Here is a 26,455-nt window from a genome sequence, read left to right as displayed (position 1 = left end):
TCTCCCAGAACCCTCAGCGATTCAGGAGATGTTTTAAGTGCCCTTGAAATTCAGGTAGAGGTACAGCCAAGATGCCAGTGTGGTTTTCTGGTCTGCTTTTGCATTTCAACATTGATGGATGTGCTGATTCATTTCACTCTGCTCCTCCCTCCTTCATCTCTAGAAATAGGCGGTCGTCTCGTAAAAAGCATTGTTTCAGCTTTTTTATATCTCCCTGCTCTGTAAGCTTCTTATCGTGTGTTAACCAGGGTGAACTATGCTGATTTATGAATTCACCCCAATATGTGCTTACTTTACTGATGAGGAGCTTTTAATCTCCTCGCAATTGCTTTGACATCCGTGTCTAGTTTTAAGATCATGAGGTCATGTACGGTTAGCTTATGTTTATTGTGTTTTGAGTGTAATCGAGTTTACGTTATTAGATCATTTCTCTTGATGCTTTTAAGCAGCTGGGAGACGCATCCCAGCATATTCTGTTCCAAACCTTTCTCTTTTTGACCAGAAGGCCATCATGAATTCTCCGTTTGGATGGGCTCTTAAATAAATCATTGTTCTTTTTTTGATAAAACATTAATCCAGACAGTTTATGAACTGAGGGTCACTAGAGCTGTCCTACTTCTCTCACCTTTTGTGATTGAGGAAAATGACCAGTTTTGAAGCCTGAAGTTTGGGACATGTCCAAAGGGGAAGACCGTCTGCGCCATTGACTTTATGAGCTTTATCAGACTGTTCGTCCCCGGCGAGTCTGCTCAAAAGGATGTTGTCTACCTCAGCTGTTCGGCTGAGAGCTTCCCATCTCACTTGAGCATTCCTCGTGCGTTACAGATTCATCGGACATTATTGGAATGTCATTGATTTGTTCAAAATAATACATTGCTGCATTACGTTGTGTGTTTGATTCAGTAATATTAGCTGGTATATAATAGTTTGAGGTTCTAGCAGTGCATGTTAAACTTTCCTGTTCTTCTTATTAAATATATTCTTCATTTTTTAATGTTGTATTAAGTCTTAGGAAATCTGGCAAGTACATGTCTGAGTCATATTTTAGCCTAAGTATATGATTATTAAATAAGCCTATTTGGGAGGATCAATTAGGATTTTTTTAGCAGAGCATATCTTGCAAAAAATAAATTGTATGATTTATACCCGTTATGGTAATAAGAATGAGATTTTGTTGAATTGTTGCAATAATGAGAATTTATTGTGAGGGACCCTTAAAATATAGAAATGTCAATGCAAAACATTGGCGGTCTATAAAGTCAGCTTGTTTTCTTAATGTAAGGTAATATAGATTTATTTTCCACGTCTTGATTATTGGGTAAAAATGAGCCAGGCATCTCTTCATGAGATTTTTCTCTTGCTGTCAGTTACAACGTCAGCAGTTTTACACAGACACTGCGTTTACCTTAAAACATGATCAGAAAAATGTCAGGTCACATTTGCATGCGAATAAATGAAAAAAAAAAGGTTTTCTGCTTAGATTTCTCGGTCCGATCTTTTATTCGGAATGGAAAACTGATGCAAGGTCATTGATTTGTTTGCTTTTTTAATAGGTTAGTCAACCAGTAATTCCTCTCTGTGCTTTCATTACTCAAAATTGCTTTATAGTGAGTCTACCCAGAATCAGCTTGTCGCTCATCTAGTGCTGATAAAGCAGAATTACCTACGATCCTATTAAGGAGAATACTGCTGAGACACGGGACAAGCCTATTAGAGGAGCATTGACTATTACAGACGCCATGATTTGAGAAAAATGAAAAGATTTTATGATGTCTACGATCTTTGAAAATGTATTCATGATGACTTTTGGTTTGATATTCGGTGGGTTTGCTGGGGCTTCACATTGTTAGGAAGCATTTAAGATTAGCGAATCGTATCCAAGTGCCTGTTTGTCCTTGTGTTTTTGAACTTTCTTTCATGTTAGGATGTCGCATATCTTCATGCAGACGTTGTTCTGAAGTCTATAGCAGACACAATGAAATATGATCGTTCTGCTGTTGCACGATAGATTTTTTAAAACTGCCTTTTGTAGCATCCTGACTTTGACCTGGACGTGATCTGTCTGAGAGCATTTGTAAGCAACGGTCAGTTGTATCCCCTCATGGGAAGCCGAATTGATGTCTTATACATTAGTGCAGCCTCATGGCAGAAGCTTTAGAAAAGAAATTGGAAGAATAAGATGGATATTATGCCTGGACATAACACTCCCATAATCCCTGAGTGGGTGGCGGACGTGAGTTTTTTTCTTTGCCTGTTTCACAAGTGGAATGTTGTAGATGTTTTTCTTTAGGGGATAAGGACAAAGGGTGTGCAGGAATAAGGTGTACCGGACTTCACAAACTGCACAAGTCAGCAGGATGGCCTGCTATTTTTTTATATTAATGACTGCCGTTCTGCTGTCAACACATATTGCGACACAATCTTACATCGTATAACATTATTCTGTCTTCTTATTCTAGGCTTTTCTTAGTAAAGAGTTTTTACCCCAACTGTAAAGATGTAACCGTAACTAACAAAATGTGGAGCCAGTTCTGAATAGGGCTGTCACGATTATGAAATTTGACTGACGATTAATTGTCTAATAAATCATTGCGATTATGACGATTAATTGTCTGTTTTAGGGCTTTGGCGATTATGACAATTAATTGTCTGTGTTTGAGCTTTGACATTTAATTCTCATACATTTTTGATTCAGCGATTGAAACGACCATATTGTTCTGAATACAAGACTATGTTTTTTTATTGGAAATACATCTGAAAAAATTGGGTCATCATATATTTAAGGTTTAGGTTTTTTCCTGTCAATAATACAACCGCCAAATACTTGTAAATTAAGTAAATTGATCAGGTGTGAATTGAAGCCACCATTAAAATTCTATCAGTCATAGAAAAGCTTCTAGTCTGTTTTTTTCTCACTTGCAAGACTACAATAAAAGTTCATTTCTATGTTAATGAAATTTTGGTAGACTGGTTTTCACACTGAGATTTGCTTAAATAATATTAAATTGTACTGCAGGTAATTTGTATGTTTTAGTTTTTTTTAAGTGATTGTGTTGTGGTGGTACATTTTACAAGTATGACCATGCTTTAGTTACAATATATACACTAAAATATGCAATATGCAGATGCACTACAGCTCCCCCTAGTGTCTTCTATAGAGATGTGCAATAATTGCGATGATCCGAAACCATCGCGATGAGGTCAAACAATCGCGATGAGACGATTATTTAATAATCGTGACAGCCCTAGTTCTGAACACTGGTTTTTATCTCTTTTAAGTGTTAAGTAGATCAGTGCCATCACATTTGTATCCTATCTGCGAACTGCGACTGCGAACATAGAGCTATTTTTGAACTCTGGCTCAACAGCTATCCCTGAGCAATATTGTATTTTTAAAGCCTGAGACAAGATTAGGAGAGCTTGATAAGGACAAGAATTGAAGCCTAAAGACATTCAGGGTAATATTCACTCCCAATTAGACAGTTTTATTACTCATTAAACACGGAGTCGGTGGATTTAATTGGATTGCCTAAAACAGTCATCCAAGGATGCATACTACCCTCCTACATAGTAATAGTAGTAAGATGTCTTCTGGCTCTTCTCAGCAAAGTCAAAATTTGGATGCATTAAGAATCATTGACGGCTGTCTGCTTTGGTCAGCAGTAACATACCACACTGTGTAAAACTGGCATTTTTTTACATTGGGTTCACTAAAAAGCTTATAAGAAGATCAGTGGACTGAGACTTTCTCTGTTGTCGATTCACTTCAGTGTCTGGTTTAAAGTGCTTTGTATAGATCAGGATATCTGTTCAGGATTTAATGACTTCTTAACATTTGAATCTTATTCTCGTCTCTTATATGAAAAATGCTCTCTATTGGAGCCAGTCTCTAGCTGCCAGCAATGAATTGCAGTTTAAGTCACTTCCGTGTTGGTTTCACGAGAGAGACCGGAAGGTTGCCACTCGGTTATTAGTTCTTAAGTTTGGCCAGGATGCAGGAAACATATTGAAGGTATTGATAGTATTCTGTGGACCTGGGGTGATATTTGGCAGGGCTAATGTAGGGTGAAGCTGTAAATTGTTTCAAGGACAGCAAAGTATCCTCTTGTTAACATTAAGATGATAATTCTTCTGAAAGGTATAGTTGGATTTAATGGATGTACATGATCAGTTATTCTGTGGGTCCTTGGCAATTGAACTAATTATGTGTAACATGTTGATGGCATGAACCTTTGTACCAAACACACGTCTTCATTTACAGCTGCAGAGAAAAGGAAGGGACAATAACTAATTTTTAGATGTATTGTGGCCATTCCAGTCGAGTGTCTGTTCAATTTTAACCAAATTAAACCTCAGGAGTGACATAAAGTCATCCGGTTAAAGACTGACAGCATGACAAGACACATGAAACCTGTGATAAAAACTAGGGCTGTGCAAGAATATCGATACATGTAACTATCGCAATATTTTTTTTTTCGATAGTGTATTGATAGTGATACCTCTACTGATTTTTTAAATCATGTCATATACATACGGCCAAAAGTAAGTGGAAGCGAGCATGGCGAAAAATATAAGAACGCTTTGAGCTCTCAGAGCTGATGTGTGGGTGTGCTTTGGTTTTCAAAATAAGTCATGGAGTAATGAGTTATATAAAATAATGCTGTTTGTAGGCTTCGCAAGTCACGACACAAGTCACTTGGCTACTGCAGTGCATTAGACAAAAAGTAACAATGACATTTATTGTGCTTTCATGGATGTGACACCAGCGTATTTACAGCACGGATGAACCAAAGGTTTTATACTGCCCATGTTCAGTGTTTTAACTGTAATGCACCACAACAGCCAAGTGACTTGCGTGAGCCACCTTATTCCCCTGTGCTACCCACTTGAGGGGCGCAATCCACAGTTTGAGAACCCAAACCTCTGATCTAAAGGTCCATGCATCGCACATCATAGCCACTCTGCAGAGGTAAGGGATGTTTTTACACTTATCCTTACAGAAAACCCCCGCTGGTGCACAGCATGTTGTATTTCTAGCTCTACTTTTTACATTTTCTATTTAAAGTATTGCAATATATCGCAAATTTGTATCGTATCGAAATACATGGCAATATATTGTACCGTGATCTGTATCGTATCGGGAGGCACTTGCCAATACACAGCCCTAATAAAAACCCAGGTTATCACATAAAAATAATTTTTGAACTTTTCCTAAATACATGTAAAATATTACTGTGGTATTTCTTCAAAGTGAATATGAACTTGTTTTCTTTGCGTTTTTTAGACCTCAAATACTGCAGAGCATCTTTTCTGGTATTTTCACCTGTTTCTCCAGTTTTCATTTTCTGCAAATAAATGTGAATAGAAACTTTATTTGAAATTTGGGAGAAATATTGTTAGTAGCTCACAGAATGAAACAAAAATGATCATTTTAAACACACACCTTTAAATAGTCATTTCAGAAAAAACTGAAAATAATTTTGAAATGGTCTCTTGATTTTTTCTGCGGCTGTGTGTATGTCTTAAGAAATCTTATGGTGGTCATTTAACATATATGCCCGGTTTCACAGACAAGGCTTAAGACTAGTCCCAGACTAAAATGAATGTTTGAGTTGTCTTAACTACATTTTACATTTATGCATTTGGCAGATGATTTTATCCAAAGCGACTTACATTGCAATATCCTATACATTTGTTTCTAAGTATGTGCAATCCCCTGGGATCGTACCTACAACCTTGCCGTTGTTAGTGCCATGCTCTTACCACTGAGCTACAGGAAAGCTGTACTCTGTAACTATTAGCAGCATGTGCACTTTGGTTGAACCCGGGTCCATGGCGATGTGTTTTGCTTCAGATCGTGATGTAGTTGAATCTCTAGGAGAAAGCTCTTACACTGTGGATTGCTCTGCTGGAACAAGGCGACGCAGATGGTTTAGTGGATATTAGCACAGCAGGGGGAAGAGTTAAAGTAGCGGACCACCAGGGGTACAATCTACTCTCTTTTCCACAGTGGGACCGTCGTGTAAACAGTGGCTGGCACACTATAGAGATTCTCGCCAGACAGAGGAAGTGTTGTCTGATAAACTCATAAAAGGGAAACAGTGCATGCAGATAACAGAAACTCAGCCTTGGGTTTAGATCCTGATAAACCATGGCTCTAGCAGACCTGACAGGTTTTATATCCTCTGTTAGGATATGCAAGGGTGAGTCTGTCAGAATGATATAAACATGGCAGTAATTGAAGTCGCAGATGTCACATGTTCACGTCTCATAATTAGGATTAGGAATCTAAACTCCAAACCCTTATTGTTAGATTTCTTTCACTTGGATCAAATAGGGATGCAGCAACCAGCGCAGAGAGCGAGAGAGAGATACTCGCGGTTTATTAATGCAGCAAACATGTCAGCAGTGTGTGGAGCATCTTAAAGTGTCAGAGAAAGACACAGCACGGAACTTGCCACGCCGGAGTAAATTTCTGAATGAGAGTGTCTTTACTGGTCGGTAACTTGTGTACTTCAGAGTTCAGACTGAAGCAGGCGGTCTGACAGTAGCCCCTCCGCTCGCGACATCCTTTGACATCATACAGATATAAATGATGCCTGAAATCACACAGTTTGTTGAAGTGAGGTGTACTATTTCTTTTCTAAACGATTAGACTTACGATTTCATTTATCTGCTCCAAGGGCATTGCAGAATGATGTAATAGTCTTCCACCGAGGGTGTCAGGATGAGGCTAAACAATCAGATGTAGGAACCAGCAGCCACTAACTAAGAAAATGAAAACTAAAGGTTTTTCTTAAAGGGACAGTTCACCCAAAAATTCATTTCTCACCCCTCATATCATTCCAACCCTATATTACTTTATTTCTTCTGGAGAACACAAAAGAAGATATTTTGAGGAATGTTGGTAACAAAATAATATCGGCCCCTATTGACTTCCATTGAATGGACACAAAACCACGGAGACATTTCTCAAAATATCATCTTTTGTGTTCCACAGAAGAAGAGTCAGTTTAATCCAATGTGTTTTTGAACTGTGCTGTCAATGATAGCTGTTCTGGTTAGTTGCTCCTGTAGTGGGTTATTATAAAGACTTATTTTAATTACATTTCATCATAGTTATTGCATGCTTAACTTCAGTCCAGTGAATGCTGAACAGCTTGCATGTTCAGCGATGGCTACCTGCTGTGTGCAATATTGTTCTCGGTTCGGGAAAGCTGGTTATCTGGTCCAAGGACATCGCAGAATGATGTAATGGTCTTTCTCGGTGGGTGTCAGGAGGAAGTCGTACGTGATTTCCATGAAATGAAATCCAATGTCTCATTATCAGAACATCCTTCTGTATCTTGCTGTACAGACAGGAGCTGTTTGTTTGACCTTCATTCTGATGTTGGTGGCTTTTGCACGCCTGGGGGGGTTCAGATAACCATGTTAGGACCTTTTTTGTATTACAAATGTTTAATACAAAAACGGTCCCGTTGTCTTTGTTATACAAGGTTGAGTTGGAGGCAGAGTAGAAGCTTCATATTCATAGACTTTCACTGATGTTTGTAGTTTCAATGAAGTTGTTCATCAACGAATTCAGTTTTTTGCACACAATTGTAGACAGTTGCATTCATTTCATTAGAGATGTACAGTACTCCTTTTCTGGAAATGCTTATAGGATCTGTTTGTAATTTTATGTGGGATGCATTAAACTCTTTTGGATGAAAGATGACCAGATGACACTTGACAAAGGCACATATTTACAAAATGGTACGTTTTGATATGTGCCATTGTCTTTTCTTAAGACTGTACATTAACAGAACATTGTTGTGTAGGTTTGCTTCAAATTATGCTATGATTTCTTTAATCTTTCACGTCTGTATCGGTTTTTTCTCTCTGAAAGATTGCCTGGAGCTCTTTGCATTGTGCCCTTGAGCACATTACCCAGGTTTCCTCAGGGGACCGTCCTTGTAACTTAACATGTCGATGTGGCATGAAAGTCACGTCATTCTTAATTGTGGCGATAAATTGATTGTGTTTTCTTTAGCTTGCATTAAACAGACCATTAGCTGTGTGGCTACAACGGGACTAAGTGCTTTGGTAAACTCAACACAGTGTTGCATGGACCCGAGACCTAGACCTGCTTCTCTGCGGCTTCATCTGAAAGGTTTCAACTTTGATTCACACCAGAGTTGCAGGTGTAATCATGCTGTAAACGATTCTTAATGGACAAATGGCTCCTTTTTAAATATATATAGACATGTTCTTTACAAAAAGCCTCTACGAGAGAGCCGTTGACCCATGAATGCTGGAGTAATGCAAGCGTCCAGGCTTAATGAACACAGCCCGCCTCATGACAAACTCCTCCACTGTGATTTATTGGTCCTGCAACCATTAGAAAGAGATTTTGCGAATGGCTAGATGAGTTCAAGCTACAAGTTTTAAGCACAATTCTGTACACGTCGAGTTCTGACGCGACCGTGAAATATGAATATTGAGAGGTGGGATGAAAGCGTTTGTTTCTGCCAACGTCCTCAGAAGCAGCCGACGGGTATTTTCACTTAGATGAAAGAAAACATGCTAGAAGTGAGTCGTGACACAGCAGAACACACACATCTCTGTGTTACAGAGGATTGATGCCTCGGTCTCGTTTGTTGGGGGAAATTGTTAAATATCTGTCTTTAATCCTTCAGCTCTGTTAGCTGATGGTGGCGTGTCTGCTTTCCCCGTGTTGATCCCGTCTAGAATTTCTGCCTGACGGAGATTAACGCTGGGCACAAATGGCATGGGATCTTGACACCGTGGGGATTGCAAATATATAATCCCTGTTTTGCTTGTTACTGTCAGTTGAATTATAATCCTGCGTTCTGTGCCACCACATGGGCTTCTACAGAGAAATGACCCTGGAGTCCATCTGATAACATCTGATCGGCCGATGAGTCTGTTGTCTACAATTTCCAATCTCGTTTAAAGTCGGAATCGAAATGTCATTGTCCCCTAAAGCAATGTCTTTCACACTGAGTTTTCCCGAAAAACAGGATATTTGCAAAATGCTTTCTGCAACGGTGTGATCTATAACAGTATATCACATCACTATTACATTCAAAGGTGAAATGTTAGAGAGTTTTGCAGAAATGTACTTACTGTATGAATGATGCTAACGTCAAACTGAATTTGATGTATTGTGTTATAACAATGTTAGCGTCTCCCGGTGGCGGTCATTCATCGTTTCATTTCGCACATTTTGATGTGACCATGAGTCCTGGACTGGCGTCACGCTGTTCATCTTTTGCATTTTCTAATTTCATGTTTTTGGGCTTACCTCATTTCAGTGAAGTGCTGGATTTGAATGAGCTCCGGATTGCTGAATTTGTTATCTGATGTTGCTGTAGAACATTACAGTCATCCAGAAAATACAGAAATTGGTCAAATCCTTCAGTGACCACCATTCGTGCCATGCTAAAGAAAAAAATGAATAAAACCAGAAATTTTTCTGCAGTATGTATGTTTTGTACAGTACAAATGACTTGTAACAAATGATTTCTTCTTGCCTCATTATTTGTAAAAGAAAGCATGAATTACACCAAATTTATTACAAACACTAAATTACTTTATTGTAATTTAGTAAATGTAAAATGTAACCTAGAAATTGGTTAATTCTTCACTCTGAATGTGTTAATCTCTCTCTCTCTCTCTCTCTCTCCCTCTCTCTCTGTCATGTCTGAGTCACTCAGCGCCCCGCGGCCCTCGTCCACTGTTCCCCTCTCGGCCTGGCCCCGTCTCTCCGTTTCACCCTTCACTCCCGTCCACGCCAAACTTCCTTCCTGTTATGTTTCCTGGCATACGCGCGATGCCAGCATGCCAACGTTGCACCATTTTCACTACCAGCTTTAGAACAGCCATGGAAAAGCGTTAGCATACGTAGAGGTGCTTCTGTCAAGCGTCCAGCCTGCTAGCATCCATTTTTACATCGGAAACTGTGGCATATGTTATAAGTCAAGCTGGAGATATAGAGCTCCAGCATCAGAGCTGAGATTGGGTGATGTGTTTTCGGCCATAAAGAAAGTGAGCTACAAGAGGGTTTTTTTCTGAAATGAGTTTGCGTTTGAGATTTTATGGGCGTGCGAGAATGTAGGAGGACGTCTATCAGGGGAGGAAAGGAAGATCACGGTTGGGGTCGTGGGTGTTTGTTGTATATTTTTGTGTGGCTGGAACGATGTGTTAATGTGCATTTTGAGTGAGAACCAATGTTTGCAGTGTATTGCCAATAATCAATTTTTTGTTTGAAATAATAATTCTTACTAATTAATGACTGACTTCAATTTGTATTTTACAGTTATTTCTCATTCTAATGGAAAGAATAGGACTATTTTGTTGTTTTGGAAATGTTTTTTTTTTGTTTTATTGAATGACACTCACTTCTCTATGTGACTTTTCAATTATCACACCAGAGCAAACCCGCACATTATCTCCACCCCCACTGTGACTTTCTCGGCCATATTGTTTCATTTCCCATTACAGCTCTCGTATTGGAACGGCACATGAATCGGATCTTTCATTCTTTCTCTCCGTCGCTTTAGGGCTTTGGCCGTTGCCAGACTGTCAGCTCTTTTATCAGGACGGATGTTCAGGCATCACGATGAACCGTTATCTCACCCCCAGCCTATCTGACTATACAAAAATCCAGACACTCCTCACCTCTCAACATAAAATATGGCCAGTGTCACTCAAGGCCATGTGATGTGTAATTCACTCTTTAATGGAAGATGACTGCTGTTATGCAGTTTATTATGAAGAGCAAATTCACTATTAATCTCTGTCTTGGGACCGTTATCCGGACCCCATAAGACATTCAATTATAATTGATTCTCTTTAGAAAGTGGGTTATTGGGCGTTATTTCCTGTTGTTTTCAAGTAACCGTTACTGTAGTGGAAGATTTTTGTTGCATTGGAAATCAGAATCTGATTCGCTGAGTGACGATGGCATAAAGCATATGTGTCTGAAACAGCAGAAGATATGAGAAAATGTTACTGCTGGGGGTAAACAGACACATTAGAGAGGAATATTAAAAATATATAAACAGTGAGTCATGAATGAAAAACATAAATTGAATAATCAATCTATCTAAATAAAAAGTCTAAACAGTCCTGCGGAAAAGGTTTACTGTAATCTTCTTTCTGAAAGATAAATACATTTATCCATACTAAATGGATCTTTTAAACAGCTTGTTTTTATGCTCTGCAGAAATGGACTGTCCAGTTCTTGCAGCTGTAAATGTGATCGAGTCTGTGATAGATCGAAGAGAACATGTTGTCTGATACGTAACCGTATGAAATAAAGTGCGGAACGTCATTACTCATATACATTGAACCAAAGTTGAGTGGAAATGAGTTCGGAAACTACATGTGCACAGAAATACTAAATGTGATATCTATTGTAAAATCAAAAAATGGTAAATGGTAACTATTAGAGATGCACCAATATATCGGCCAGTAATCGGTGTTTGCCGATAAAAGCAATACTATCAGGCAATAGTTTAAAAACAGCTCATGACAAGGGCCGATATATCCTGTCAATAAAAAGAGGACAGAAAAATGCACTGAATTTGTGTTGTGTATATAGAAACAGTTTGATGTTCAATATTATTAGACATTATATAAATTCATAACATTCAGAAAGTTTAGAAATATGAATTTAATCTTCAAAATTTGTATCGGCAGGTATCACTCTGAATAATCGGCTGTCGGTATCGGTGGAGAAATTTGTGTCGGTGCATCTCTAACAACTACAGATTTTTGTTTTCTTGTTTAATTTTATTTAAGCTGTGTTCCTAAATATACATTAGAGAAAGGGCATTCAGTATTTTGACCATGTTATAACTGGCATGTTGTCCTTTGGGTTTATTGACTATGTACAGTACAGTACAGTAAAGTTATCCATATCTTGATCATCTTACACTGTTGAGACCCTGAAGGTTTTATGCTTTCTTCTTGTCTTCACATTATTTCAGGCTCTCTTCACACTGCTTCTGGGGCCCTTCACCTTTTTTGATGCACAAAAGACCAAGTACCTCCAGATCCTCACGTCTGTCATGAGGTGGATTGGTAAGTTGCTTATATGATTTTATACATTTTTGTGTCATTTTATTTTTAATGCGCACATTAAAAAACGCAGGCGCAATATCTCATCCCCATAATGACCAACGCAATCTACCAAGAGCAGCACAAAATTAGCGCAAGGTTTAAGACATGCTTTTTCTGGCTAATTAAATCTGCAATTCCCAGTACAATGATGAGCGCAAACCTTAAAGGGCAAGTTATGGTCGTGCGTAGAACCTACTCCGTACGCAACCCCTCCGGGGTTCATTTATACTTGTGCGTCAGTGTCTGCGTCGACAGGCAATGACCACTAGGCATCAGTGTCCACGCGCGTGTTGATTGTGTAACCAAGATAAGAGCCGAAGAAGAAGCATCTTGTTGCGTACGCTGTCTGGGAAGCATTAGCAGTGATAGCGGCAAGTAAATGTTCACTTTTGTCGCAGCTTGAGATGTTAAATACAGAAGAACAAATAATTTACTTGGATAATTCATTCGGAAATGCTATCGCAGAGTTTTTGACCTCAGGGAGGGGTTCAAACAGACCAACCACAGCGCTTGCGGTCCGCGTTGAGTTGACGCGTTGTTACATTTTTGGAGAGGCGTATGTCAGGCTACGCACAGCCTACGGCGTAGGTCCTACGCACGACCATAACTTGCGCTTTAGTAAACCGCGTTGCACGATTCATTTAAATACTCTCCTCTCTTTCCAAAGAGGAAACTCCTACAAATCCTATAAGGTCAGTCGCAAAAACATCTGTGTCCACGCCTTTTCAGCACTAATTTTCACTGTGTCTTCAGTAAATTACAGACAGTTTTTTTATGCCAAAAGAGGCGTTTGCGCTGCCGTAAGATGATAGTAAATCTGTGTTTGAATACTTTATGCCACAGTTGTCTTTTTCACACATAACTATCCAAAGTTCCCGCTACCAAATTTTCATTTAATGTATTTATCATTTTTGTTCCAAATCTTCCGTTTAGAAGAGCACTGTTATGGTTAGTAAGTTGTTCCCCTCCTCTGCAGGGTAGGTAGCATCCGTCTATCATAAAACTGTCTCGCTGTTCACCCCTGCTTTCCCTCATACCTCAGACTGACAGCCCAGACAGGCCGTCTCAGGCGTGATCGGGCAGTCACCTACCAGACGACACGACCAAAATAAAACCGCCCATCCTCACCCGCCGCTCAAAACACAAGCGACTGACTCGTGGCTTCTGGAGCCATCTACACACAAACAACTTGGAAAACAAAACTGTCTCACAAATATTCTCATTGAGCTGTCACGAAATTGTCCGCTCTCCACCTGCTCATCTGACTTAACTACTCGTCTTTTTGATTTATAATGAAGCATAAACAAAAGTCTTTGATGTCACTGTGGTAGTACTAAGCTCTGCACTGGCTAAACATTCAGATCAGCGTTGGCCAAATGGCTTTGTTTCCTTAAGCTCCACTGACAAATGGTCCCGCTTCAAAGGGAAGCTTCACCAGGGAGGTTTGTGGATTTATGGTACATGTAAGAAAACATATTTGCAAAACAGTCTTACAGTAAGCTTTTGTTCTTTAATTATAGGCCATTTTGCAAGATCCTTCTGGTTTCAGTTTATTTTATTTTTAAATCTTTTATTTTTAATAAATAATTTAATTGTATGCATGTTGGTTTATGGTTTGATTCGGTTATAAATGTTCTGCTGATTTTATTTTGATCAAGTGTTTGTGTAGTGTTCTATAATTGTGGAGTGGTCTATAATATATAATAAATTCAATAATTGGATTCATAAATTATAAATCAGGGTTAATGTTAAAGAAACATTATTTCTAACAGTAAACATGTGTTATGTCATGCAGGGTTGAAACATAAGAGTAAGCAAATTATAATAATTTATCATCATAACCAAACTATTATAAACTAAAATTGAACAACAGTATATCAATATTAATTGAATATACTGTACTATAATTTAAGATTGAATGGGTAGTTGACAAATAAACCATATCGTGTCCTATGGTGTGACAGCAAAAAGTTAGAAAACAAACTGTTAATAATATATAATAAAAATATATTTATATTATTAATATTTATTTTTCTTGAAAAATTCTATTTCACACCTCACGACACGGTAGTTGTTTGTTCATCAACTACCCATATACAGTACAAATATGTATATATATGAATTAAGTTTACATATACTTTATAAAACATTTAAAAATGATTACAATATATTATGTTAAAATTACAATTTAGTACGATATACTTTGTGCGTATACAGTCAACCTCAATTGGCGGACCACGGGCCGGATCCGGACCTTTGCTGCGTTTCATCTGCGAGACATAACCTAATTAACCATTTAAAACATTTGACTATTTCGGTTGTTTAAATTGAGCCACGCGTCTACACAACGGAGAATCACATCACACGCGCTCTCAGGAACATTTATGTAATTGATGTTTTGCCGCTATATCCTCTAATATCTTTATCTAGCACCAAACGTGCTTAATTTTAACCCTTTCTGCTCCGCGCACGCAGCTTCTCTCCCGCCAAAGACGCGTCGCATGAAGAGCAGCAGACACGTGCTTATTTTAACAACAGTAGTGCAGACACGCAGAGAAGAAGCCATCAACAGAACAAAATGCAGCAATATTAAAGTATTTGTATCTGTCAGTCTGTTTACTGTTTGCCTAAATGTCTTTCAACCAGATTTGTGATATTTTTTGAACCATAACATTTTTATCTACATTTAGCATTAGCATTATTGATCAGCATGTAAGCATTTGTGACCCTGTGAAAAGAAAACCCAGGCTAAAGTCTCATAATCTAACGAGTTATTAGATGACAAGCATCAAAGAATAATTTCAAGCATTCATTTCACTAAGATTTAAATCTTTAAAATGGCATTAATCAGGCAATATCTAATATATTGTTGTTATATTTTCACAGAATATTCTGCAGGAGGATTTCATGTAGAAAACAGTAAATATACTTTTGCTGGGTTTTCACAAGCAGGGCCTCATTTTGTAATGAACAACGTTTTAATTGGGAAATTATTTAAAGAAAGAAGTAGTTCTGGTATGAATGGCATGGAAATGCTAATTTAGCAAGTCATTTTGTTTTCTGTTTATGATACAAATTTCAGTTTGATATCAAAATATAAAATAAATGGCCTGATAAAAGATTATATATATATGTATATCCAAGTGGGCTAAATTGATTAAATATTGATTTAATTTCACTTATTGTCCGGACCTCCGTTTGGAAGAAAATATAAAGACCGGACCTCTTGGAACTTTAATTGAATACCCCTGGCATAGACCGTTTCAGCGGCAACAACATAAACAAACGTTACGTGGCCCAAACTTAACTTCCGGTAGACATCCACAGATAATCAATGACTGTTGATTAGTTTTAAATTAATTGAATACAATTAATATACAACAAAATATTAATACGAGTTAACATTAATATAATATAAAATAAATTGTTATCTTATATAACCAAACACAGAAGTTAACTTCGGGCCAGCATGTGCGTCCGATGAAGCAGTCTTGCTTTTTTCTATTAATCGATTGCATTCTATGAATACGACTCACAATTAGAAATTCATACGAAATCTCCACCTCAGAAAAATAGTTCTGTTGTCACTCACCGTTTATGTATGAAGGAACGTGTCAGAAGATAGTCTGAAGAAATGTGCTGGTTAGAACATATGCCCATATTTCTGTCATGGCGGTTGTAATGTATTTTCCATTAAAGGGCACTATAACCCGAAGGCTAAAGAAGCTCATCCTGCTTGCTTCAGCAACATACTGCTAAATGAAACTTCTGAGGAACTTCACAGCAGCGCACTTATTTCTCAGGCTGTTTATCCAGAGCATTCCCGCTCTGTTAGACATTCCAATCAATATGAGATGGTTTGTACAATGTATATATTATGTATGATCGGTTCATCACGGTGGAGACGTCACTGGTCTATATCGCCTCTGGCTTCTTTGCATCGCAGCGTCTCTGTTACAGGAATAGATCATCATGGTTGCCCTGCAGCCTTTCTTTCTTTATGTGCGCCTGCTCTTATCTTTGTTCCCTGTTGACGTTTTCCTCCAGGTGTTCTGAACCTCTAGAGAGCTGAAGTAATTATTTGATAATGCTTTCTTCTGAACGTTAGGATTTCAACAAGGTTATATATTCCGCTAAGGTTCTAACCGTACAAATGACTGTACTTAATCTCTGGGGCACGTTGAAATTGATTGACAAGCAAACAAAACGTTCGTCTTTAACATAATGAACGTTATTGAAACCCACCAATAGATGGCGTTATGTCTAGTTAGCTGGTTGATGAAGTTGTTTCGTGTGTTCTCATTAACAGACACGTTTGGAAATGGCATTTAAAGCACAGAGTGATTCACGAGCAGTGGTGCTTTAATCTGCTGCTGAGCAGTTTGTAATGAATCTAAAAAACAACCCTGTCTGTGTTATTGGGACACGTAAGCCAAGTTACTGTCACCGTGGCTTATACCGGGTTGAATATCTATACATTATTTACAAACAATCCTATATATTGCTATTAATTTATTTTATATCGTGCTGATTTTTAAAGAAACATGTCAATTTGTAAGCACGGGCACGAGCACACCAGACACCTATCAACAGTTTCCTCTCTTCATCCATCCTTTCCAGTCCCGTGCGTGATCCTCTGTGTTCCTAGTCATTACTCACAGCAGACAGCAGGACAAGCAGGCATGTCCCTTGTGTGTCTCCATTCACCCATAATGCACTAGGGGGGAGACCGTGGCCGCTCTTTTGTCAAATGAGATGTGGTAAATAGGGTTCGGTTTAGTGTGCGTCAGGGGAGCCACTCTGTAGCCACCCACCGCCTGTGCCATTATTTTGCCGAAACCTTACGCACCGAATAGCGGAGCTCAATAATTACCTTTACCTAACCACCACACAGCCTCGTGAGTTAATGCTGTTTTTTTGTTAATTGTTACTTGCAGTCTGCTCTTTACATCTACTTCCATGAACCGCATGAAGAAACTTGTTTATCAGTAACACATTCACGGCACCTCGTATGCAGAGATGTGGGCCGCATGCATTATTTAAAGGGCGTTTTATTGCTCGGGTAATTTAAATGGGAAGGATCACCTCCTCTCCTCAGCGTTGAAGTAGAGAACATTTATCAGCTTTTGACATCAGGAGCCAAATGAATCAGTGAGGTTGCCGCCTTAATTCATATTTAGTGTGCACATTGAGGAACGAACAAAGAGCTTGTGATTATTCTAGGGAGATTAATGACTTCATCTTGCATTGCTCTGGTGAGCTACAGAACGTTCTAGAAAGAGCGCGCATCTGTTAATGGTGCTACTGGTTGATGGAGGTGCAAAATCGTATTCATCTTTGGAGTTGATGAGCGTAAATATGTATTTACAAAATGGCTCGGACTGTTCTAGTATGGCAGACAACTTGTGTAGAGCGGCCTATGTAGGGACTGGAAAAACTGGAAATGGGGCATCCATGGATACATTTCTATTTTGACAAAACGTTTTATTTTGGTAACGTAACTAATTTATATAATAACTATCAAAATAAAGTTTTTTTTTTCAATTTTAATGTAGTTCTATTAATATTTTAAGCTAGGTTTTATTTTCATATTTTTAGTTTTCATGGTAATTTTAGTTAAATTTTTAGCTATTTTGAAGTGATTTTGTGATTTTATTTTTATTTTTTTATGTTGCTATAGACAATTCAGTGGCAACAACATAAACAATTATGTTGCCCAAACTTAACTACCAGTAGACCTGCTCAAAGAATCAATAACTGTTGAGTAGTTTCAATTTGTTTTTATGCAATGTATATACAATAAAATATTAATATTAATTAAATATAAAAGAAATTGTTATAACCATTGGAGAGGCTCAGAGATTACATATTTTTGTAGGCTAACCCGGAAGTAAGTGCCACGCTGGATCCCTCGACCGAAAGCCTATGCATTTTTCCCATAGACTTTTGGAAGATCGCAAAAAATAACCTCTGTGATTAACAAAGGTCTATGATGTTTACACGTTTTCTCTATCAAGATCATCTTTACAAATTAACACAACATGTTACTTTTAATGACGAAATACAGTCGGCAGAAGTAAAAAGCTAACACAATGCTATAAACAGACTACACTTAAGGTCGCTCGATATCAACGTCACCACCACCAAGCCTCCAACAACTCTTTCAAACTTTATTAAAAATGTGTTCCCTGGTAAGTAATTACTCCGTAAATGAATCTGCATCTACATGTTTTTTTTTTAAGATTTTTTTTTGGCGGTTTTTTTTTGCCTTTATTTGACAGAGAGAGAGACTCTTTTCAGAGAGGACAGGAAGCAAGTGACTCGAACTCGGGTCGCCCAGGACGCACCGGCACCACATGTCGGAGCACAAACCACTCGACCACCTGGCTCCGACTGCATCTACATTTTGAGAGATTTGTGCCCATGTTGCATTATTTTTGAGCTTTATATGCGCGATGACGTCTAATGTCCCCGCCAAAGGAAGTAGTCGCTTATAGCAACTTGTTAGCAACCGCCGTTTTTAAGACACAATAAGGCTTTAAAAAATCAAAAGCTGGTTATAATTGGTGTGTTTTATGTCATAGATTAAGATTGGGTTTTGTTTACCACAGACCTTATTTTGGGCAATTTACCTAAAACCCATTAAAAAACCCCATAGACTTTGGAGTGATGGAACCGGAAGTCGTAAAATGCTAACTCGCTTCCGGGTTTTGCATATAAAAATACATCATCTCTGAGCCTCTCCATACAGGCCGGAAGTTAACTTCAGGCTAGGCGCTTGTGTTTGATGAAACCATCTATAGAAGTTTTTTTTTAAGTTAACAATTTTAGTGCCTCGACTTATTTCAATTTATTTCTGAGACAACATTTCTAATTATTAAATTTACTTTTTATAATAATAATAATAATTTTCTAGGCTGTTGATTTCAATTAACAGTTTTAGTTTAAGTGCATGGCTTTGTCAGGCAGGTAGGACTAATTTTGTAGTCGACACCAGTTTTGGTCTCAAGACCATTTTTTGATAGTCTTGGTATTGTCTTGGTCTCAACCCTTTAAAGTCTTGGTCTTAGTCTCGAAACACTCTGGTCTCGGTCTCGGTCTCGGTCTTGACTACAACACAAGGTAGGACGTTAACCCAATCTGTCTTTGGTCACCTCTTTATTTTCATACAGGTCAAAGAAACTTAAAATAGCCATCAACAGACCTCAGGCCTTTTATCCGTACTAACTAGTACTACCATTTAAAATGTTTAGGGTCATATGCTGTTAACGTCCATTGAGAACCCAATGGTGTTTTATAGGTCAGATATAAAAGAGGTTAGGTCTCAAACAGCATCGAGCATCGGCTCTGGATATTTTGCAGCAGTGTAGTTTCAAGGTGTTCTGAAATATAGCTGCGACTTAATGAATACCGCAGGCAATGGTTCAGCTCAGAGAGCCTGAAAATTGCCCTCAAGGAAAATGCATCGGTGCCTCTCATTTAGCAGGTCTTGCACTATGGACAAGCCACAAAGTATCATACACGACTTTCCTTAACAGACCATAAAACCTCACGCTCATTTGCTTTGGCTTGCAGAACATCATCAATTGGATCGCATTGGACGAAATAGCTTTGGCTGTCCCCGGTGTGGATTTTCTCTTATCTGAATGGGAATTGTGTTACGAGATCAAGTTGTTTTGCACTCTCTTAGGCTGCATATTGATGGTCACATTTGTCTCCTTAATGTGTTTCGGTTAAAAACTTTAATTACTTTGAAATATAGTAAGAGAATTGGTTTAATCTGATTGGGGTGACCAGTACAACCTTTATATTTTCTTTTCAGTCACAGGAATGAAATGATATTATGAAAGGCAAATTTTCTAAAACGTTCTTATTAAATAAAGCCCTTATGCTGCGTTCACACAAAACACAAATTAAGCGATTTGCGTAATTATGCGCGTTCGCATCATTTGCGTCGCGATTTCGCGCGCATCTTTGCATTTCATTGTAATTTACTCACACAAATCGCTTAATTCGTGTTTTGTGTGAACGCAGCATAAGGGCTTTATTTAATAAGAACTGTAGCGAGGAAGGCGGGGCGAGAGCCGTGGGGCGGGTAAGGCGGGGCATGCCTCACGGGGGAGCTCGGGAGCATAAGAGGACGAGCGACCGGACCATCGAGAGAGAGGACCCGGGCCCGGAAACTGTTAGGTTTGTTTATGTTTGTGTGGCCGGCAGTCGACCGTGAGGTGGCTGCCGGCCTTTTATTTGCTGGATTATTGTTTATTTATTTTGACTAAAGTTTTATGAATGTTCGCCGGTTCCCGCCTCCTTCCTTCCCTACATTGAACTTTGCTACAAGAACGTTTTAGAAAATTTGCATTTCATAATATAATTTCATCATTTGCGTCTTCCGTGCAAGTAGAAAAATGTCAACTCGAGAGAGAAATTGGCGGTAAGAGCACATTGACACACCTACTGTTTGACAAGTAACACCCCCTTCCCCCCTCCCGTTGCGCGATAGTTTTCTTGCGTCACTCACGCAAAAGTAACGAACTATTCCAGCGAGTAATTAAGAGCGAGGAACGCGATGCATTGATTTTGCTGTTTGAAATCGTTTGGGGACATTTTTATTCCTATCTTCCCATGTAGCATCTTCAGACCTGGCATCAACATATCATGATGAATAAGACTGGGTGACAGAGGTACCAGTGGCATTTTCTTTGGCCATCAGCGAGACACTGAGGGAATTGATGCTGTGTGATGAATAGCTTTGCCATGTGTGCCCGGACAGAATCACATCTCATCCCTAAACAGCAAAAGCCTCTGAGCTGAAGGTTAAGCATCTGTACAGTGACTTGAGTTGTGTCGGGAGATTTCAGGAGTATTTGGATTAAGTGTGCCCTTGAGTTTTTTTCCTTGGTTCGGTGCTTCCGTAGAGCGCTACGGTTGCGAATGGAGTAATGTATCTCGACTTGAGCCGCGGTCCGTTCGTGACTGTGCCCTCTACCTTTGCCTCGTGCTTGGTTACGTTATCTGTCTCTTAAGTTTCTCCAGTGATTTGCAGTTCCATTAATATATGTGACCACGTTTGTCCTTTGGTTCATCTGCTGTGTTTCTGTTTTGCTATTTTAAGCCTGTTACACAATGAAGGTTACCTGTTAACGCGGAAATGAACCATTCGATCAAATGTACATTATTTAGTAAACTTATTTTCACTTAAATAAAAAAACATATAACAGCTTTGATACATGTAACCTTTTAAGAAAAATGTGATGTTTTGTTATGTCTTTTGGAGCAAGGGCGCCGCCATCTTGCAGCGCCACGGCATGTGACATCACCGGGTTGGCTGCCATAACAAAACATCACGTTTTTTCTTAAATGGTTAGATGTATCGAATCTGTTATATGTTTTTTTATTTAACTGAAAATAAGTGTACTAAATAATGTACATTTGATTGAATGGTTCATTTCCGCTTTAAATTTGCTATTAAAGTTTCGCCTTTGTCTTGTGTATCGTTTTTCCTTTTTGAGAGATGTCCTTTCTGACATCTCTCATGGCATTTACATGCTAAATGTGAATTTTCTAGATATTTTTAGCATAGATATTAAGATTTTGGGTGAAAGCCACAGTTCATGATGTAATGTGGACAGTTTTTTTTACGATAATCTGTATATACTGTACACATCATCATAGACTTACTAGCTGCTGAAGTGTTTAGGTTTGTTTAAAGACTTAATGCAGATGGTCTAATGCAAAAGAATGTGTGTGGCAATCCAGAAAAGTAGATCTCCAGAAACATGCAACAGTTGATTGACATGACAAATGATGAAGATGAAGCCGGCGATTACAGTATTTTTGCTTTCGGCCTGTTGTGTTCTGTATCACTTAGCCTGGTTGTCCATGCAGGTGACACAAGCTGGAGAAGTTATCTGTCCATTCTAACCAGCTCAGCATTATCCATCACCCCATTACATCCTCAACAATCTTGTCTTGTTTTACATCGATCGCAATATTGATCATATTAGACATACAGAAACGCATGCATTATATATATATTTCATTTAGTTCCAAGTTGTAGAAGTAATGGACGTGTGAGGGAACTTAGGAGCTTTAATAAAAAGACTTTGAACTGATTCTGACCTGTGGCCGTTTCTGTATCTGAAATGTTATTAGTCAAGCCTAACCCACAGTGTTTAGTGTTAATAATGTATATTGCATTATGCATATTTGTTCCTTGATAAAGTAATGGCCTGGAGCAGAGCAGAGATTTACAACTGATCTGTAGCCAAATTACACGGCACACACTTCCAGTGGATTCACAAATTGAATCGGAAAACAGGGCTGACGGACTGATGTGTTACTGTGTAGTTAATGCCTCTGTTTACTGTATATACACAACAACAATTATTGCCTAGCTCTTTGACAAAATGTTAAATGCTCTGCTTAGAATGGTCTAAAATAGAAAAGGAAATATTTACATCTGTAGAAAAAATAGAGACCACTCCAAGATTATTTACATCCAGAATAAAAGTTTGTTTACATTATAATATAATATATGGCTGTGTACTACTGTGCATATTTATTTTATATTTTTAAAAACATTTCAGAAAAATATAAACATTTATATATAATTTAAATCATTGGTAAATATTAATACATGCACTTTACACAGACATATATTATATAAACACAAACTTTATTCCGGATGCGATTAATCGCGATTAATCATTTGACAGCCCTAGTGCATGTTAGTAAAATGATCAGTTTGGTTTTATTCTGTAAACTAGTGACAACATTTCTCCCAAATTCTCAATGAAAATATATTTCATATTTTATTTGCAATGTTTGCAGATCTTGAATACTGCAAAGAAAACCAATTAATATTCATATTTAAACCCTAACACAATACTTATGTTTAACATGTATTTTAGGATCAGTTCAAAAATGAATATAGGATGGAATAAGCCTGATTTTCAAAACTTTTTTGCATTCTCTGTCGTTGACAATGCCATTAAGTGAATTTTTGTGACTCATGAGGTTTGTTTCTGTTGAAATTCAGACACTGGACTGAATTTTCCAAAGTCCAACCAGAAATGCTGATTCAAGATTTTTACCTTCAAATTCTCGTTTGGGGCTGCTAGACACACTCCATTAATATGGATTTAGTATATTGTATAAATGCAAGATTTAGACTGCAGTATTTGTTTATAATGTCATTTTCTCTCTCTTTCAGCATTTACCATGATGATTATCCTGGCTTTGATTCGGATTGGCAAGGGCCACGGCGAAGGCCACCCACCCGTGGCACAGATCTCAGGTGTGCCCAACCTCTTTGGGGTTTGCGTCTACTCATTCATGTGCCAGCACTCCCTGCCCTCGCTCGTGACGCCCATCTCCAACAAACAGCGAATGAGCACCTTGGTGGTCATCGACTACATCCTAATTCTGTGCTTCTACGCCCTGCTGTCCTTCACAGCTATATTCTGTTTCGACAGCTCGTTGTTGCGTGACATGTACACGTTAAACTTCACAGATAACTGTGACGTTCTGGGCGTTCCTTTTTTGCGCTATTTCCTGGGCTTGTTCCCGGTCTTCACCATCAGCACCAACTTTCCTATAATAGCCGTCACGTTGCGAAATAACTGGAAAACCCTGTTCCACCGGGATGGTGGTACATATCCGTGGGTGGTGGACCGTATTGTGTTCCCTCTTATTACTCTGATACCACCCATTATCGTGGCTTTCTGTACACACGACCTGGAGTCGCTGGTGGGCATCACTGGGGCGTACGCCGGCACGGGCATTCAGTACATCATCCCAGCCTTTCTGGTGTACTTAAGCCGGCGCCATCTAGAACCCGTGTTCGGACTGGATGTTGTTAATAAGCACAGGTCTCCCTTCCGGCACACATTTTGGGTATGGTTTGTAGTATTATGGGCAACGTTCTGTTTGATGTTTGTTACGGCTAATATTGTCCTCACTGAAACCAACAACTAAATATGAGCACGCTTGTCTTGCCGTGTTTTTGTTTTAAGCGTTTGCTTATGTTGAAACGATGAAATTAGCTGTAATTGAATTGAATTCATTTCATTTAATTGTTCAAAAGGGACCAAATATCGTTTTGGCATTAGTTCAGAAGAATTGCTGTTGTTATTGGAGTATTTACATACTTTATTGTTATATTTAGGCAAACATGTATGTACACCAAAAATGTTATGCTTTACAGTCATAATATTTATTAAGCAATGACAGACAATACTGTAAATGTTCTTTAGTCTTCCAAAACTCAGATGATCTCAGATGGTCAGCACGTCACAAATTGGCGTTTTTTTAGCATCTGGATGTCTCCTGCAGGGACTGATGCTGATGCGAGTACAGCGTTTGTGTGAATGATGTGCTCCGACCTGGAGTTCAGGCTCAGTTCATCCGCAGATTCATTGACACCTTCCACATGTTCTTGGTGTACTGATGTCAGGTTCTCAAAAGGACCCTTTGGGCATCAGGAGAGGAAGATGAACCTAATATTTGACAGATACATCTGCCTCATGATCTACATGTTCCGTACATGTTCTCAATGTTGAATTCAAGGCAGGCTTGAATTCAAATCCAAATGTTGGGCAGCTGATCTTCACCCTGCCTTGCATTTTGCATTGTATGATGTTTGTTTCATTTTGGTACCTTCGCTTTGGTTTTCATAGTTTTACCTTACCGAGGCCTTCAGGACATCATAAGTGTGTCACAAATGTCATGAGTTTGTTGTCAGTTTACGCTATTTCCCTTTGTGTTTTGTCAGTGTTTGATTTGTTCGATCTTCGGTGACGTCTTTGATGTTATAAACTGATCGCTGCTCTCTGTGAGAGCACCGCCTCTTGATTTACATGAGCTCCGGCTTTTTGCCGCTCCATTTAAGGTCTCACTGCTGTTGATTTTGAGGGAAATACGTCCGCATTCACTTGCTTTTTTTGTGGACAAAACAGAAGGCTGGTGTTTAGCAAAGTTTTTGCTTATTTGAACTAAGAAATTGTTATAGAGGACATGCATTGAAGTTCATGTCTGCCTCGAGCACAAAAACAAGTCATTTCACATGAGATCCAAATTATATTCCTTGTAATGTGCTCATGTGTTTTTAACTAAACAAATGTGCCTTTCTGGCAGGTACACGTTCCTGCCTTCATCTGAATCTCTCTCTCTCATTTAACATCTAAAGTCTTTGACATGCATGTAAGTCACTTCAGATACTCGACAATCACTGTCTAATAAACATGAAATCCTTTTTGATCTTTCAAGTTGACTCGTATTTTTCTGATATATTTGTATAATAAGTTATTGGTAAATCATGACAGAATTCTCATTTTTGGCTGAACTATCCCCTTTATATCAAAACTGTAAAGATTTATTTAGTCCCACGCAAGAATTGTTGCGACACGATCAAACATTGTTTAGAGTCTTTTCCATAACTCTTTTGAGTTAACAGGTCTGGCTTTTTATTATTATCATAAACCTCTCAATTCCAATCCCAGCATGTCCGTAACGACCCTGTCCTTTAACGTCCGTGCGTGTTATTGTAAATTAAAACGTCATCCCTCTTAATTCATTCATGTTTGATTTAATTTGCCTTGATTTATGCTACTTTCACAGTGGCTCGTGAAAACGCGAAGCAGGTTGCGGATCTCACCCCGCTGGTTTGACTGGATGAAATGAGCAGCTTTTATGAGTTTCGTCACTTTGTGCACACCCTGAGTAATGATGAAGAGCAAGCTGTCAATTATCTCCATCAACATTAACTTATTTTTCTGTGAATTTTTAACTGTATATACTGTACCTCAGGTCATTATGGCCCGCTTAAGATAAAGCTTAAGCCAGGACTATGCCTTAGTTAGATTAAGATATTTATGTCGCTTTAAATATAAAAATGCCTTAGAAGAATACATTACTGGTGTGCATCTTGACACAAAACAATGGCACTGATATATTTTAAGATATCTTTGAGCAAGTTATATTGAGTTAAGACAGGTCACACATTCATTTTAGTCTGGGACTAGCTTTAAGCCTTGTCTGTGAAACCGGGCCTAAAAGTGACACGTGAGTGCGTGAAGGTCTTTCCGTGTTGGACGGAATAGCAGGTGTTTTTTTCTTTTACCGGTCAGGCTAATCAATCTCATAGACAGACAGCCGCGTACATGCAGCCTCACCTGCATTCATTTAAGCTTCTCTTTATTGATTGGATATTGATTCATACCTGCTGCACAAACAGGACTTAATAGAGAACAGCATGTGCCAAGAACATCGTCTATAGGCCATCCGTATTTAAGAACAACAGTATGGAGAAGAGTTTGGACAGTTA

General features: G+C 38.6%; 1 protein-coding gene across 1 annotated transcript in view; it reads left to right on the top strand.

Annotated features, from left to right (window-relative positions):
- The window catches only part of tmem104 (transmembrane protein 104), a 34,092-nt gene extending 8,678 nt beyond the window's left edge, over positions 1-25,414 (top strand). Inside the window, exons 9-10 of the mRNA XM_057347165.1 lie at positions 11,997-12,090; positions 23,345-25,414. Coding sequence (XP_057203148.1) covers positions 11,997-12,090; positions 23,345-24,108 — 858 coding nt within the window. The 3' untranslated portion in view covers positions 24,109-25,414. The remainder of the gene's footprint in view (positions 1-11,996; positions 12,091-23,344) is intronic.
- Positions 25,415-26,455: the final 1,041 nt, after the last annotated feature.

The sequence above is a fragment of the Triplophysa rosa genome, linkage group LG11, assembly GCF_024868665.1.
Source record: "Triplophysa rosa linkage group LG11, Trosa_1v2, whole genome shotgun sequence".
In the NCBI taxonomy this organism is placed as follows: domain Eukaryota; kingdom Metazoa; phylum Chordata; class Actinopteri; order Cypriniformes; family Nemacheilidae; genus Triplophysa; species Triplophysa rosa.
This window is presented reverse-complemented; position numbering and strand designations above follow the sequence as displayed.